The sequence below is a fragment of the Artemia sp. Qi Xiang Cuo genome, chromosome 13 (genome assembly GCF_049724085.1).
Source record: "Artemia sp. Qi Xiang Cuo chromosome 13, ASM4972408v1, whole genome shotgun sequence".
NCBI classification, from domain to species: Eukaryota; Metazoa; Arthropoda; class Branchiopoda; order Anostraca; family Artemiidae; genus Artemia; species Artemia sp. Qi Xiang Cuo.
In genome coordinates this window covers 8674694-8692988 of record NC_142806.1, presented here as the reverse complement: position 1 = coordinate 8692988, position 18295 = coordinate 8674694, and the positions used below count along the sequence as shown (strand labels likewise).

Here is an 18295-nt window from a genome sequence, read left to right as displayed (position 1 = left end):
CAGAGGTATGGTGACTATAGTGCAGAGACACTTGAATAAGCATTAGGCGATATACAGCACAACTGTATGACGACACGTGATGCAGCTAAAAAGTATAAAATACCCCAAAGCACCCTGATGAACAAACTTCATGAGCAGCATACTGATAAAATTGGCAGCCCAACCAAGCTGTCTGCCCAAGAAGAAAGTTATTTTGTCCATACTGTGATCACATTGTCAGAGGCAGGCTTTCCTCTTGACCACAGTGACCTCTGCTATCTAGTGAAGGCATATTTGGACAGGACTGGGAAGAAAGTGAGGTGATTTAAAGACAATTGCTTTCAGAGTGCACTTCAGAGTGCTCAACAATTACTTTGACCACCTTGAAAAGGAATTAGATGGCATGCCGCCAGGTAATATAATCAATTTTGACGAAACAAATTTAACCGACGACCCAGGCTTGAAAAAAATTCTGACAAAAAGAGGTTCAAAGTACACAGAGCGGGTGCTAAATTCGTCAAAAACCTCAACGACGATCATGATAACAGGGACAGCTGCTGGTGAACTGCTGCCACCTTATGTGATTTACAAAAGTGAGGGGATGTGGACGTCCTGGGTTGAAGGAGGACCAGCTGGTTCTCGATATAATCGCACCAAGTCTGGTTGGATCGACCTGACTTGCTTTGAAGACTACTTTCTTTGGCTGCTAATGCCAGTCTTAAAGAAAAAGCCAGGCAGAAAAGTTGTCATCTCTGACAACCTTTCATCCCACATCAGCGTCGATGTTCTCAAGGCTTGCAAAGAGAACAACATTGCATTCATCTCACTCCCACCTAATTCAACGCATTTGACACAACCCTTGGATGTCGCATATTTTCAACCAATGAAAATAAAATGGCGACAAATACTTCTGAGGTACAAGACCAAAAAGAATGGATCGTCAGTTGGCATACCGAAGGCTGATTTTCCGACATTGCTGAAAGAAGTGCTACAGTGTATCTAAGAAGGAAATGGAACAGAAAATATGAAAAGTGGTTTTAAAAAGTGTGGAATTTATCCTCTGAATAGAAACGAAGTTCTTCAGCGCCTTCCTTCATGCTTTAATGCAGATACAACCAACACGACTCGAGTGTTGAACAATATCGTGATAGATATTGTTCAACGGAAATGAGTCAGCAAAGACTACAAAACGAAAAAAGGTAAACGTCGCTGCTGAAAGAAGCTAATCGGTTGAAGATATTACCGGTACAGGCGGGATGACCAATAAACAGTCTGGTGATAGCTCTGATGAAGAAGAGCTTCTGAGAATATTAGAAAAACATGAAAGGAAAGTTGTGCAAAAAAAGCGGAAGAGCACCAGTGATAAAACCAAAGGTCTGAACCAGAATCTGCAACTGAAAGTGGGAAATCATGTTCAGTTTGTGTATGAAGGGGTAAAATTCCCTGGAATGATCATCAAAGAAAAGAACAGAACTTTCAAAATCAAGTCAATGCAAATAGTCAGACCCAATATTTGGAAATGGCCTGATTGTGATGATATTGAAGACTGCCCAGTGACCAACATTCTGAAAATACTCAAAGAGCCAGAGCCAGCTCATGGTGTGTCTTCAACTAGGCTGACCAGATTTATATTTGTGGACTTCTGAGATTTTTTCCGTTCTTCAGTCAAATTTTATTTAGCTTAGTTTGCGTTTTTATATGTGAAGATGAGAAGTTACTTTAATCTCAAAGTTCCTGACTCAATGCCAAATTTATGCAAATTTAAAAAAAAATAAAGTTTGTGGACCAGAGTAAACCCTGTTTACACATGTCTTTGGTTTCTCATTAGCAAAATACGCTGATGCAATGTCACCCTGACCGGTAGGGTGAGATTGGACCATAAACAATTGAAAAAATAAAATAGGAAAAATTTTTTATTTTTTTTCATTACTTCATGTTTTCCAGAGACCTAGTTGCACCTTTCCTGAAATTTTTAGCTGTTTCTGTCCAAAATTAGAAAATTTGTGAGCTAAAATCCCCAAAAAGTGGTACGGTACCAAGTCTACTCAGTTTACAGTAAATGGTAAGGCAAAAAAAATCTCTGCATATTTGGCATTTTCTTCAACATAAAACAGTGAAAGATCAAAACGCTCTTAGAAAAAGTGAACTCTCATTTGCTTTTTATCTGTTTTCCTTATTTAATAAAGAAAAAAATCTTTGATGTCAACCTTATTAAGAACAGTAAATTTAGACATAAATATATTTTTCATCACACAAATGCTCCTTATGTGCCTTTTTATTATGACATACAGGATGTACAAGTCTCAAATTCTTTGTTGTAAACATTAAATCATAGAAATATGACCAGTTCACAGACCTCCCATTTCTTTGTTTCCATGCTTCAATTAAAGATGGAACTACTGTCCTAGACCTCTCAACAATATGATCCAAATTCCAAGTAGAAAAAAGCACTCTTGACTCCTTAGAATCATATGGATTTATTATATGTGTATAGCAACATGACTTTTTGTTCAAATTTGGAACATATTCTTCCCCTTGACATGGAAAATCTCCAGATTCATCACAATATCGCTCACAGTCAACTGCTGACCTATCAAAAAAGTGTCCATGGTACATGTTACATTTCAATCTTTCTTTAAACAGAACTACAAAATAGTCCATACATGCAATTTCACTGTGTTCTTTCAGCTGCATCACAAATGAACGTAAATAGCCTCGAATCCGATCCTGACATCTTTTGAACATAAACTCCTCCTTTGTCTTTGCCACAGTTGGACAACCATCAAACCACTCAGGATGCTCGTCTTTACCACTAAGACCACACTTAGGTGATTTTGCCAATTTTTCTGATAAATTCTTAATTTTTTGAACAATTTCAGGCTTACTGAGAATAGCATTAATATTATTCATATTGTTTTCAATAGCCCTACTCAACTGGTTCACCACATGATCTGATACTAATATCCTGGGGTCTTTGTCCTCCTCACAGGCTAGGACTATCAAATTGTTATCAAGCTGTTGAAAATAGTCCTCATCAACAAGTTCAGTGAAGTCTTCAAGGTATAGGTTAAGTTTTTGGTTATTTTTATAAACAAGTTTCAAAATCTTTTCTTTCACTTCCACTAAATTCTCAGCAGCTATGCCACTCATTATACCAGTTTCTAACTGCTTCACTTTAATTAGCTTTTTAATCATTGCGCTATATATGCACAGGAATGCAGTTCAAGAATTCCTAAACAAAACAAAATAATTTAATCTATTGTTCTAGAAAAGCAGCAAAACTGCTAATAAAAAAAAAACATTAACAAGTTTTCAACCATAAAATATATGATTAAGCCTTTCTAGGTGCCAGGATTTGAGCTGCAAAATTGACTGCTGGGTCAAAACCAAGGAAGAAACATAGGATTTCAGCCTCCTTTGAAAATCTCAAAAAAAAAGTATAGCCTTCACACCCCTTCAGCTCCTCAAATTCACCCAGAGTCACAAATATAAAACTAGAACTGGTTAAAACCAATCCCAATATTATAGAAGCCCTGGTAGGGTCAGTAGACACCACAAGAGGAAAAAATGTTGCTTTATAATCAAAGTTGATTACATAGCCCAACAAAGTTTTTTTTTCCTGGTTATAATTTTCTTTGTGATTGTTTTTGAGAAAGCTAACTTGAATCAAATAAGTTAAAATTTTAATATTTGTCTCATATTTCAGTAGCCCAGTGATGAAATAAAATGTTCAAAAAAGGGTTTGGAAGAAATATTTACAAGATAAAACAAGAGAAGAGAAGAAAATGGGAAAGTTTTTCAGTCAGTAAAGAAGATATAAATATTTCATCTTAATGACAAACTCAGATGAAAGCCTGGAGGACTTCTTAGTGTAATTACTCATTTTGACTGTGGATTCTGTGAGCTATGGAGCAATATATTGTAAAGATGAGTTGTATAATGAATCCCAGAGTTAGAGTTATGACAGAGTCTATGATCACTGGTCAAGTTGTGGCATCTATCCCTATGACTAAACAGGTAGAGAATGAAATAGACAGAAATGTAAAATCAGTTTCAGATTTCTACTCAGGCTTAGATGGTGAGCATAGAAACAATCATCATCATACCAGCCAACTAGAAGATTTGTAAAAGAAAGGAAGACCTGCAGAGTGTTACCAATGATCCTTTCTACATAATACTTCATACAGTTCTGGTAAATCTTGGCAATGTAGTCAGTGAGCTGGCCTTTCCATATGAAGCATAAACAGAACTGACCCATCTTGCATTTGGCTCTCTTGTACATCTAAATTCTTTATCCCATTATTCATTCTACACTATGTTTTCTGCACAAATTTGAAAGACTGCTGGAAAAGTTATCAAGTCTGCCATTTATTTTCTCTAGTGAAGGAAAAAAAACAACTTCCCTCTAGTTTATAGACAAAAAACTTTCACAATAGCTATTTGAATAACATCAGCCAAAAGTCGACACACATCTAGTAAGATGAATTTTGTTTTTAAAAGTTAAAGATTAACAGTGGGAGATAATTGGCTTGGCTACACCTAGGAAAACTTCATCATCAAGATTAGATCAACAATGGGAGACACTTGACTTGGTAATAATGTGCTCAAAATATCAAAAAAGACCTGCAGAAAAAACTTCATCACAATCTTTGAATATGAAATGCCACAAGGACTAGATTATTTTAGCTTATTAAGTTTAGGTTATTTTATTTACCTTAGTTTCACATTTATTCAATCATATTTTCATTTTCTGGCTTTTCTTTATAATTATACACCAGAATACTCCTGGTTCCAACAAGAACATAAGTTATCACCTAGAGAAATTTGTCCTTGTCTTCTAGGCTGAAATGATTGATTCAGAACAGACAGCTAAGAGACTGGCACAAATGTAAAGAAGAGGGTGTAAACAAACATATTTAACTGGAAACCAAGGATGCCTCAAGGCTCTTGAGAATATTAAGAGCAGGCCAGAAGGTGATTTAGAATTCTACATGTAACAGACTTAGATGTTACAGTACATATTACAGTAAGTCTACATGTAGTGGACTAGCATCCGACAGGGAATGTATTACAATTACGTTGGCTCTAGGACACTCTGGGATCACAGGTACAGTAAAGAATAACAGATGAAGCAGCTATGGCATCAATGATGTACTAAGGACTGGAGCCTTTCATTCCCACCCCTCAAAACTGCTGGAAAACAGCAATAAGGAGCTATGGGGGGGGGGTATTGACATAGAACAGTGGAATGTAAAAAAACAAAAGCAGTATTCTGGAGCTTAATGCTACACTGACTCAATAAATTTTAAAACATAATAGGTCTGGTATACAGATGGCTATTGAGGCCATTATAGGTATCGGAAAATATCACAATCATCTCACTCAAATAGGAAGAGCTGATTTGCCAGCTTGCCAAAAATACGAGATGGTTACAGAAGCAAGAAGGCATTTAATACACAAATGTCTGGCCTAGATTACAGACCATCTTGAGATATTTTATTAAATGGATGCCAAGCTGGAGGAAAAAGTCACAGTAAGTAATGTCAAACAGCTGGGAAAATATATGGTAAAGATGGGGAAACTAAATATTAGCTCTCCCCCCCCCACAATCAATTAATTTTTTGGATGTGGAACCAATGCATCTTTGTGGTATGGGCCTTGACTGTTTGACACTACAGAGCCCTTTTCTACTTAAAAATATATGGCTAGGCTATTGTCATAGGTTACTCTTTACTAGATTCAAATGATCTAATTAGTTTTTCCAAAAGTCATGATAAGGGCTGATTTTGCTTGACTTGATTAATTCTCTTTTTATCCTGTAGGCTATTTATTTGCACATTAGGGGGAGGGGCTTAAAATAGCCTATAGTGGCATTGCAGTTAAAATGTGCTAACTAGAATTATTCAGCATAGGCTATTATGAGGTAAGAATTGTTTTCTTAACATGTTTCCTTCTCAGCAGCCCTGATTCTAGGCTTATATCCTGATTTTGTAATGTTTTAAAGATCTTTTTATCTATTGTTGTCTTGATTATATAGGCCAACAAAGTTTTTTTCTTAGTTATAATTTTCTTTGTGATTGTTTTTTGAGAAAGCTAACTTGAATCAAAAAAGGCAAAATTTTAACATTTGTCTGATATTTCAGTAGCCCAGTGATGAAATAAAATTTTCAAAGAAGGGTTTGGAAGAAATATTTACAAGATAAAACAAGAGAAGAGAAGAAAATGAGGAAGTTTCTCAAACAGTAAAGAAGATATAAATATTTCATCTTGATAACAAACTCAGATGAAAGCCTGAAGGACTTCTTAGTGTAATTACTCATTTTGACTAAGGATTCTGTGAGCTATGAAACAATATATTGTAAAGATGAGTTGTATAGTGAATGCCAGAGTGAGAGTTATGACAGAGTCTATGATCACTGGTCAAGTTGTGACATCTATCCCTATGACTAAACAGGTAGAGGATGAAACACACAGAAATGCCAAATCAGTTTCAGATTTCTACTCATGCTTAGATGGTTAGCATAGAAACAATCATCATCAGACCAGCCTCCTAGAAGATTTGTCAAAGAAAGGAAGACCAGCAGAGTCTTACCAATGATCCTTTCTACATAATACTTCATAAATACATTCTTAGACCACACTGGCTATACATGACAAACGAAACTCAGAGACGAGAGAAAGTAACAAAATGAAAAATAAAATCAAAAAGGGTGAAAAAACGAGGATTTTGTCAGCCAGCGAACCATGAAGAAGACAAAATATAAGCAAATATTTCTAAAAGGACCACCGCAAATTCGTCAAAATTGAAAAAAAAAAAAAAAAAAGAGAAGAAAAAAAAAAAAAAAACGAGACTCTAACCTTTTGAAGTTTCATGTAAACAGACGGAATAGACACAGAATAAAAAACCAGGCAGGAATCAATGAAAATTAAATTTACCAAGATGATTGCGTAAGGATCTTTCGTCTTGCATTAATTTTGGCTGGTCTACAATTTCGGTTTTCATTAGATATGCAAATAGGTTCTTTTAAGTTTTTTCGGGTGAAAATATTGATTGAGTCCTTCAAGATTAAACTGTCGTAAATTGGGCTTAAGGAAATATCTCCAGTATCTCTATTTATTGCCTATACATGACAAACGAAACTCAGAGAAGAGAGAAAGTAACAAAATGAAAAATAAAATCAAAAAGGGTGAAAAAACGAGGATTTTGTCAGCCAGCGAACCATGAAGAAGACAAAATATAAGCAAATATTTCGACAAGGACCTCCGCCAAGTCGTCCTCAGTGCTAAACAAAAACAAAAAAGAGAAGAAAAAAAAACAAAAAAACGAGAATCTAACCTTTCGAAGTTTCCTGTACAAAGACAGAATAGACACTGAATAAAAAACCTTTCAGGAATCAATGAAAATGAAATTTACCAAGATGATTGTGTAAGGATCTTTCGTCTTGCATTAATTTTGGCTGGTCTACAATTTCGGTTTTCATTAGATATGCAAATAGGTTCTTTTAAGTTTTTTCGGGTGAAAATATTGATTGAGTCCTTCAAGATTAAACTGTCGTAAATTGGGCTTAATGAAATATCTCCAGTATCTCTATTTATTGCCTATACATGACAAACGAAACTCAGAGAAGAGAGAAAGTAACAAAATGAAAAATAAAATCAAAAAGGGTGAAAAAACGAGGATTTTGTCAGCCAGCGAACCATGAAGAAGACAAAATATAAGCAAATATTTCGACAAGGACCTCCGCCAAGTCGTCCTCAGTGCTAAACAAAAACAAAAAAGAGAAGAAAAAAAAACAAAAAAAAACGAGAATCTAAATGACCAATATATGAACCAAAATTTAGCAATAAATAGAGATACTGGAGATATTTCATTAAGCCCAATTTACGACAGTTTAATCTTGAAGGACTCAATCAATATTTTCACCCGAAAAAACTTAAAAGAACCTATTTGCATATCTAACAAAATCCTCGTTTTTTCACCCTTTTTGATTTTATTTTTCATTTTGTTACTTTCTCTCTTCTCTGAGTTTCGTTTATAATACTTCATAGAGTTCTGGAAAATCTTGGCAATTGTAGTCAAGGAGCTGGCCTTCCCATATGAAGAATAAACAGCCCATCTTGCATTTGGCTCCTTTATTCATCTAAATCATTTACCATATTACTGATTTTATACTGTGTTTTCTGTTTTTTGCACAAATTTGAAAGAGTGCTGGAAAACTTATTGAGTCTGCCAGTCATTCTCTCTAGTATAGAAAAAAAACAGCTTCCCTCTAGTTTATAGCCAAAAAACTTTCACAACAGCTACTTGAATAACATCAGCCAAAGGTTGACACACATCTAGTGAGATGAATTTTGTTTTTAAAAGTTAAAGATTAACAGTGGGAGATAATTGGCTTGGCTACACCTAGGAAAACTTCATCATCAAGATTAGATCAACAATGGGAGACACTTGATAATAATGTGGTCAAAATGTCAAAAAAGACCTGCAGAAAAAAATTCATCATAATCTTTTTATTTTAAGGTTTGGTTTTTTATATTTTTATCAATTTTATTCTGCACTGAGGATGGTCAAGTGGAGGTCTTAACCAATTTTTTCACTGGCTGTTAACTGTCCTCATTTTCTTCCTTTCTTAAGCGATTTAATGTTTTATCACAATCTTCAGACATGAAATGCCACAAGGACTAGATTATTTTTGCTTATTATTATTATTTATTTCTAACCCTACAGAGGTACAATACATGGAGTATCACGAGGGGAAACACATAAAATGCAACACAAATCAATATAGAAATCAAAGATTACCAGTTACAGAGCAATACATAAGAAATTTAAAAGAAACTAAAACAAAAGAGAAATAACATGAAAGGAGGGGGAAAATGTTGTGATGGTTATTTTATGGTAATTGGGGGTTGTAGTAGTAGATGCCTTTATTCTCCCTTTATAGGGGAGATAAACTCTGGCCCTAAGGTAATTAAACTTTGGTAGCGTGCATTATGCTGTAACCGAACTAATGAGGCGTGCCAACTGGGTATGTTCGAAAGGCTAAAGGTAGATCGCAGAGAGGTTGTCTAAAATACAATACTTTTATTCATTTAACATATAATATCATCGGATATATTCTGTCTACTGGGACTGGCTGTCCCAAGTAGACCACAAGTCTCAAAAACAACAATAATATATAATAAGATGCTTAGACACTTACAATGATAAGACAAAAATTTTTACTTTCGTCCAGATCAAAATTATCTAAGTCCTTTAAAAAATGTTTAAAGTGCTCTGGCAGTTCCGTACCTTTTGATAAAAAGGATTTCATTGCTAAACAAAAATCATCTTTATTTTGATGCTTCGAAATATTTTCATTAGACAGTATTTCTACCCCTTCCAGTTCGTTCTGGATGGTTGCTATCACATTTTCTTCCTTATCTGGATTTTGTGACAAATAGTCTGGTAAAATATTTGTACGGCCCTTTATATATATTGGGGTATATGAATATGCTTGCAGACGTAGTGTCCACCATGTCAGCCGGGCTGAAGTATTTTGCATTGTATGTAGCCAAACTAATGATTTTTGGTCTACTCGTAAAATAAATTTTTTTTCCAAGTAAAAATTGCCGAAAATATTCTGTAAATACTACAACTGCTAAACACTCCCTTTCAACTGTCCAGTATTTTTTTTCTGCTTCCGTCAGTGACCTACTGGCGTATTGAACTATTGATTCTACTCCTTCAGAATTTATGTTTAATAATATGGCCCCGATACTGTACCCCGAAGCATCTGTTTGCAAACAGAAGTCTTGTGACAAATCTGGTAGTTTTAGTATTGGTGCCAGTAATAATTGCCTTTTTATTTCATTTAGTGCTTGTTTTGCTTCCGCTGGACATTCGAATTTACCTGATTTCTTTAAAAGGTTCGTCAAAGGTTGTGCTATTGTGGCATAATTTTTAATATATCATCTGAAATTGCTTAAATAACCGCAAACTGATCTGAAGCTGTTTTGATCTTTAAGAGGCTGTAGATTTTCTATGACGGTAACTTTTTCTGCATTTGGTGAACTGGTACCTCGGTTTATCAGGCGTCAAAGAAATACTACTTTTGGTACTACTATTTTTAACTTTTCTGGTTTTAATTTTAAGCCTGCTTTTTCGAACTTTTCCAGTATTTTTCTAAGTCCGACCAAGTGGTCTTCCAAGTTTTCATTAAACAGAATTACATCATCTAAATAAGCCAAGGTATCTTTTTTAATTCCTGGTTCGTTATCTTTTAACACCAAATTCATTAGGCAACTAAAACAATTTGGACTAAATGATAAGCCAAACAGCATACGTTCAAATGTGAACGTTCTCCCATCGTCTAAGATTACTGTAGCCTTATGCTTAGTTTCTGAATCTAAAGCGATTTGCCAATATCCTGCTATTAAATCAAAACTAGTGTAATATTTTGAACCCCCTAACGAATCTAAAATCGAATCAATTCTTGGTAACTTCATTACGTCTTTAACCGTGACGGCATTTAGTGATCTAAAGTCTATACATAGTCTCCAGGTGTTATCTTTTTTTTCTGACTTTTCTGACTGGTGTTATCTTTTATTTGGCTTTCTAGCCATCGCTTTAAATGATAAGGTGTTTTATACGGTGACTTTTTGATTGGGGGGCCCTCTGTTGATATCTTGTGCTTGATTAAGTGAGTTAATCCGTAATCCGCTTTGTGTCTTGCAAAAGTCCATTTAAAATCCCAAAGAATATTTTCCAGCCTAGTTTTTACGTTTTCCGGTAAATATTTTAAATCAAATTGTTGCAAAAAATCCGTTTTCGCCATTCCATACTCTTCTTGTGGTTGCGGTTTTAATGAGGATAAATGTTCGTGGCAAATGAAGTTTGCACTTAATTCTGGACTGTTTAGAGATTTTATTTCTGAATTTGAAATCTTTTCCACTGATCCAAGTTCTACCTGGTTCAGTTTTATTTTATTATTACTTAGATTTGATAGTTTTAAGTATGTTATAGCATTTTCAATGTTTCTAACTTGATTTTCCACGAAAATTATTGGGTATTCTTTACCACAGCCAAAGCTTTACCAAGCTTTACCAAAGCTTTACCAAGCTTTACCACAAAAAGAAGAAGAGAGAAAAAAACTCACAACTTGAAAAATCTAATAAGCAGTAATATACAGAAATATGGACACAAGCTGTCATTATTATTATCATTATTTGACTTTTACTCACTGTTCACAATAGTAAGTCAGCAAGTCAAAGTAAGTTCAAAATACTAAAAAATGTGGAGTGACCAAACAGAGAAAAACAACTGAACAAATAAAAGAAAAAAAACACAACTGAAAAAACCTGATAAGGTGATGGTGCGGAGAAAAATGGATACAAGCAGTATTTGAAAGTTTTCTGAGTAGTGTTTCCATTTTTTCAGTAATATTAGGAACAAGAAATTTATTAATAATTACCCGGTTTTTGGCCCAAGGTGGAAGAAACAACAAAAATTTACAAAATCTAAAATAATTAATCCAGATTCTTTTTAACTCATTTTTCTTAAGAAGGAGAAAAATTCTAGAAGCAAAAAGAATCAAATGGTCAAAAAAAGTTGAGTAGAGCTTAGTCAACGCAAGTTTATAAATTTACCTCTATTGGCAACAATCTTAGCATATCCTAATTTAATTTTCATATTAATATCTGCACTGGCGCAAGCTTGGAAGACTATTAGTAATAGAAATACCGAGCCATCAAAGATAATCTATGAAAGGGATAGTAAAGCCACTAAAGCAAAGGGAAGTACTAGAAATGTTATTAAAAGAAAGAAATTTACATTTATCAACATTAAGAGAAAGGCCTATGTCTGAAAAAGAAGTGGCAACATAAGAAGCCATGTTAGATAAACCAGTTTTAGTACAGCTTATAAGAAGCAGATCATCAGCATAGGCCAGGTATAAAACATCAGGAAAACCAGAGAGAATAGCCAATATCTTTGCCAGAACTCCTGTAATACATAAATTAAATAGGGTCAGAGATAAAACTCCACCTTGCCTTAAACCTCTTTTCAATTTAATAATAGAAGATGGCCAAAATAACTGATAGATTGACACCAAAACCATGAAGAGCAGAAAAAAGCTGACTATGACATACACTATCAAAAGCTTTTGATAGATCTTAAGTACAAAGATATATGCTCTTTCCCTTAGAAGAATTTTCAAGGAGCAAAGAAGATAATACACAATGTGCATGTTGACAACCTACTCTGGGCTTAAATCCAAATTGGTTATCTCTCTCAAGCATATTATTAGTCACAAAAGGTAGTAATACATGCTCAAGAACTTTACTAAAAGTGCAAGAGACAGTAATAGGTTGGTAAGAAGAGCAAATTAAAGGAGAATTTCCCCTCTTTAAAATTGAAGAAACAGTACCACACAAAAAACTCTCTGGTACACTAAAAGTACAAATACACATCTGGAGAAGTAGGTGTATATGGTCAATAAGGGGGGAGCAATCAAACAAAAGGTGAAATCTAGATATACCATCATTATCAACATTATCTCATTTAAGTTTCTTAATTTCTTCAACTGCAGATGGAAGAGAAATGGGAACACAAAGACGCTGAGATAGAGGGGTACTAAAAATAGCAGAATGAGAATGAGTATACAAAGAATGCACATGGTAATTAACATTAGAAAAAATAGATGAGTAATGGCCATGCCAAGCAGATGCAGGAAGACAATCACTACTTGGCACATCACTTCTAATCAACTCAGAATTATTAACTTTTCTCCATTCTCTCTTTGACACTGGAAAATCCATACCACAATAATGCATTGACTTAAGATATTTTTATATTCACTACACATCTTACTGCTAAAGGTCAGATACAATTCCACAAGGTGGTCTATCACATTCATTCCAGACTTTTAACCAAAACTTAGCTTTATTTTTCAAAGTTTTTAAATTAGGATCTAAAGACCAAATAGGTTTTTGCATACCACATTGCAGCAGCACTGCAACTGCCTCGGCATCTTTTAGACATTTAATTATTTGATTATAATAGCAATTCAGGTCCTTTTTGCAATTCACTTGTATAGAGTTTTGAGCAGACTTGTTAGTGTAAACGCACAGAGAGGAACATCAGCTCTCTTCCAATTACTTTTTTCAAACCATTTTGAAGTCCAGGGTACTTTACAAATACTTGCAGGGTTTAAATTCAGCATAAGAGTAAGTGAGATAGGAAGATGGTCTAAGTCTTGTTCTTCAGCATGTACAAACACTATTGATGTAGTAATACTAGGTGAGCAAATAATGTGATCAATATTGCTCTTACTGCTTGACTGGTGAATATAAGAATACAGATGAGTTTTGGGTATAATATGATAAGATGGAAGGCAATCTAACAACAAATCACTTCTCACTGATGAGTAATTGATATCTGTATTGTAGTCACCAATGATCATATAATCTAGAGAAATAGAAAAAAAAATTTCCACTAAAAACTTCCACGTGTTACAAGCTTTAGCATATCCAGCCATCAATCTGGAAGAACAGTCATCATAAGGCAGATAAGAATTAATGAAAACTATAGTGCCCATATGAACAGCCAAAAAAAACTCATCCAAGTAAAAAATCACCAGCAAAACCAAATTAGGATTGTCCTTAAAAACACAAGCTAGCCCACTAGATGGGCAGCCTCTTGTGGCTCTGGTAGTAGTAAAAAACTCATCAAGATGAAGGCTCCGCTACAAAACATTAATGCTAAAGTCTGTAAGAAGATCCTCCTGTAAATAGATCAAATCAAAATCATTGTAGAGCTCATCAATAACAAAGTCCTTATCCTCTGTACCATGAATATTAAACAATATTATTGAAAACTCCAAAGTCATTGCAAAAAGTGGGAGCACAACATCAGTTCCTTAGATACAGGGTAGGACATGCTCTAAGAAGCATGATTTTTACCACAGTTTGAAAAAGAACAGAACAAGTTATCACCTAGAGAAATTTGTCCTTGTCTTCTAGGCTGAAATGATTGATTCAGAACAGACAGCTAAGAGACTGGCACAAATGTAAAGAAGAGGGTGTAGACAAACATACTTAACTGAAAACCAAGGACTGCCTCAAGGCTCTTGAGAAAATTAAGAGCAGGCAAAAACGTGAGTTAGAATGCTACATGTAACAGACTTAGATGTTACAATACATATTACAGTAAGTATACATGTAATTGACTAGCATCCAACAGGGAATGAACTACAATGATGTTTGCTCTAGGACACTCTGGGATCACAGGTACAGTAAAGAATAACAGGTGAAGCAGCTAAAGCATCAATGATTTACTGGAACCTTTCATTACCACCCCTCAAAACTGCTGGAAAACAGCAATAAGGAGCTATGGGGGGGGAGGATTGGCATAAAACAGTGGGATGTAAAGAAACAAAAGCAGTATTCTGGACCTTAATGCTGCACTGATTAAATATCTTTTGAAATATAATAGGTCTGGTATACAGATGGCTACTGAGACCATTATAGGTATTGGAAAATATAAGAATCATCTCACCCAAATAGGAAGAGCTGATTTGCCAGCTTGCCAAGAATATGAAATGGTTACAGAAGCAAGAAGGCATCTAATACACAAATGTCTGGCCTACATTACAGACTATTTTGAGGTATTTTATAAAATGGATGTTAAGCTGGATGGAAAAGTTACAGCAGGTAATGTCAAACAGCTAAAAAACATATATGGTAAGGATAGGGAGACTAAATATTAGTCCCCTCCCACAATCAATTATTTTTTGGGATGTGGAACCAATGCATCTTTGTGGTGTGGGCTTGGGCTGTTTGACACTACAGAGCCCTCTCCTACTTAAAAAATAAATGGCTAGGCTATTGTCATAGATTAATCTTTACTAGATTAAAATGATCTAATTATTCTTTTCAAAAAGTCATGATGAGGGCTGTTTTTACTTGACTTAATTAATTCTCTTGTTATTCTGAAGGCTATTTATTTGCACATTGGGGGGAGGGGGGTTAAAGTAGCCTATAGTGGCATTGCAGTTAAAATGTGCTAACTACAATTATTCTGCATAGGCTATTGTGAGGTAAGAATTGTTTTCTTAATATGTTTCCTTCTCAGCAGCCCTAATTTGAGGCTTATATCCAGATTTTGTAATGTTTTAAATATCTGTTTATCTATTTTGTCAATTTAGAAAAGAAACCTTGACATGGCCTAAATTCCAATAGCCTAAAGCAAGAAGAATTGTATTTTCAACACCTAATGTCAATCAAAAAGAGATGAATTAGGCTGATGTAACCTAAGATTAAGTTAAAATGATTTAGTCAGAAGTTGAATAGGTATAAACCTGTCATATACACTATCTTCCAAGACCTATACATAGTAGCCAGGCTAAGGTATGTCCCAAGAAGGTATTTTGAAGTACCTACATCAACCCCTCTCTTTCTAGAGGGGTCTGACCTTTCAAAATATGTGTGTTATAAAAGCAAACCTTGCAAAATAGATCTTCTGCTTAAATGAAAGATCAAATTTGACAAAGAACACTCAAAAATGAAATCTTAGCACTAAGATCTTACATCCTATAGCATTCTTTTGCAAACATATTTCATCATTCCGCTCTGATCAGTAGTCTAAGAACAATGATGAGTATATTATCAAAGTTCTCTCATCACTGTGCTATATGGCAGAAAGATGACATCCTTCAAAGTTTTTGTTAGGATCAGTGAGCTGTAAGATATTAGAAGAAAGATGAGTTAAAAGAACAGAAATCTTTGCAGAAAGATGTAAGATCTTAGATGTAAGATCTTAGTGCAAAAGAACAGCACTAGGTAAATTTTTACCAAATCATATTATTGAGTTACAAATAAAGCGAATATACCACTTGATGCTTTTTTTATGCTCTTTCCAAATATAATAATCATTTTTGTCAGAAATGAATTTTACCCCCAATCCTATAGGCCTATACCAATTCAGGGTATATATTTGCACATTAGGGGGTGGGAAACCCCATTAGGGGGTGACAGCGTATATTTGCACATATACACTGTCAAATTAGCCATTTGGTGACATCCTACTTTATTTGGGTAAATATCTACCAAATCATATTATTGACTTATGCATAAAGTGAATATACCACTCAATGCCTTTTTTATGCTGATTACAAATATAATAATCATTTCTATCGGAAATGAATTTCAGCCCCCCCCTATATATGCCAATTCAGGGTATATATTTCTACATTAGGGGGGGGGGGGGGTAAAGTTCTACCAAATCATATTATTGAGTTAGGACAAAAGTGAATACACCATTTGATGCTTTTTTTATGCTGATTACAAATATAATAATCATTTCTATCAGAAATGAATTTCAGCCCCCCCCTATATATGCCAATTCAGGGCTAGGTTAGGTATATATAGGGGGGGGCTGAAATTCATTTCTGATAGAAATGATTATTATATTTGTAATCAGCATAAAAAAAGGCATTGAATGGTGTATTCACTTTATTTCTAACTCAATAATATGATTTGGTAGAACTTTACGGGGGGGGGTAAAGTTTAAACTTACCTGCCATTTACATCAGAAACAAAATTTGCCCCCATTCCCCCTAATGTAGAAATATATAGCCTACCCTGAATTGGCATATACAGGGGGGCTGAAATTCATTTCCAATAGAAATGATTATTATAGGTCTATTTGTAATCAGCATAAAAAAAGGCATCAAGTGGTATATTCACTTTAGGCTATGCATAAGTCAATAATATGATTTGGTATATATTTACCTTTATTCATAAGTCACAAAAATGATTTGTTAAAAATCTACCGGTAATTCAAAATACCTTCCCATGACATAGGCCTACTTTAGCCTATAGACCCATCCCTGAAAGTTTCATTTTCCTAACCTTACCCCTTTCCAAGATAGCCAAAAGTAGCTAAAGCAGAATTTTACCCTTCACAAGTTTTAGTTGTCTGGCAAAAAAAAACTTGAATTCACAAAAAGTTGGTCTGACAAAAGGGTGGATTTGAACACTTTTATCTTACACACCTCCAGCTTTAAGAATTAAATTTTTAATATTACAGACAGTGTTTGCAAACTACAGATATTAACTGAAGAAAAACCGCGTTTTATTTTAACTTTTATGCACAAAACACTCAGCTAATTAGCCAAATTACTAATTAGATTGGGTCATCCTTTACAATCTAAAGAAGAAGCGTTTTAAGTTCTTCCACTGAAATACTCCAATTACACCAAATAGAAGCTAAAGTTCCACCTTCTCCCTTCTAAATGACTCGTTAATTTTGTAGTAGGATAGTAATCTCTTATTTGGCCTAGTGAAAACCCAATTTTTCTAAGCTGTGCTGAAAAATCAGCTTTCTAACATTTTGCATTGGTTGAGAATCTTATCGTTAATTCTGTATAACATCAAATGGGACCTTATCCGTTATGTTCATTAAAGTGGCTTCCAAACGATGGCTTCTGTTCTTTTGGGTCGAGCCTGAAAGGTCACTAGTGTTTCATTTCCAACCGATCAAAGTCATGATTTAAATAGATTGAGACTTAGGTTAGGATTTAGCCCCATGTATGAACACTTATCGGGATTGAAAAATATCCTGAAAAATTCAATTTGTAGGCAGGGAAGATTTAAAACTTTGTAAGCCACAGAGCTTTTAAGTATTGGTATTGATTCTTAAAAACTAAAGACCACAAAAGTCATCCGTATGAATTTACTTTATTCAATAAATTCGAGTACTTTTTTCTTATTCTTTCAAAATTTACACTCAAAACACAGCATAGATTTTTTCCAGATCTTTTCCAAATTTCTACAGAATTTTATTTACAATTTCTAATATAAATTTTTGTAGAAAACAATTGCTAATATAAGAAAAGAACGGTGAAAGCAATTGCCTAAAATAGGAAAGCAGGTGGGAAGCAAAGAATGAAGAACGGATTTTATGGTGAGTTATTTGATAAAAATAAGGATATTAGATTTATTTAATGTATTTGTTGACAAGATAATGGAAGTGGGTTTTTTTAACGGTCAACTATCTCAATCTAAACAGAAAAATAAAAAACGGACGTAAAAATTATTCTCAAACATAACAAAAATTTATCGTCAAAATTATCTGTTAAAGAAGTTTAAATTTAACCCCTTGTTATGGACCAAAAAGATATAGTCAACAATCCACAGAACAATCTGATTTGTGGGACTATCATGGCTAAGTAAATCTAGCAATCCAAATTACCATATAAGATACTATTTTGCAATCTAAATTGCTCTTATTTTTGCATTACTACTACTTTCGCTACTAGCAACTTACAACAGCACC

General features: G+C 34.3%; 2 protein-coding genes across 3 annotated transcripts in view; both read right to left on the bottom strand.

Annotated features, from left to right (window-relative positions):
* Window positions 1-17027, bottom strand: part of LOC148944909 (DNA repair and recombination protein RAD54B-like) — a 55382-nt gene extending 38355 nt beyond the window's left edge. Inside the window, exon 1 of the mRNA XM_089099209.1 lies at window positions 17013-17027. The gene's annotated coding sequence lies outside the window, so the exon portion shown is untranslated. The remainder of the gene's footprint in view (window positions 1-17012) is intronic.
* On the bottom strand, window positions 1982-17025 carry LOC148944910 (DNA fragmentation factor subunit beta-like). 2 transcript variants are annotated; one of them, XM_089099210.1, is made up of 2 exons: window positions 16917-17025; window positions 1982-3211 (listed from the first exon to the last, which is right to left on the bottom strand). In XM_089099210.1, the coding sequence occupies exon 2, from the start codon at window positions 3172-3174 to the stop codon at window positions 2206-2208; it is 969 nt and encodes a 322-aa protein (XP_088955336.1). In that variant the 5' UTR covers window positions 3175-3211; window positions 16917-17025; the 3' UTR covers window positions 1982-2205. The 2 variants fall into 2 exon arrangements, with proteins under 2 accessions (XP_088955336.1, XP_088955337.1); XM_089099211.1 differs by having other exon boundaries at window positions 16870-16989.
* Window positions 17028-18295: the final 1268 nt, after the last annotated feature.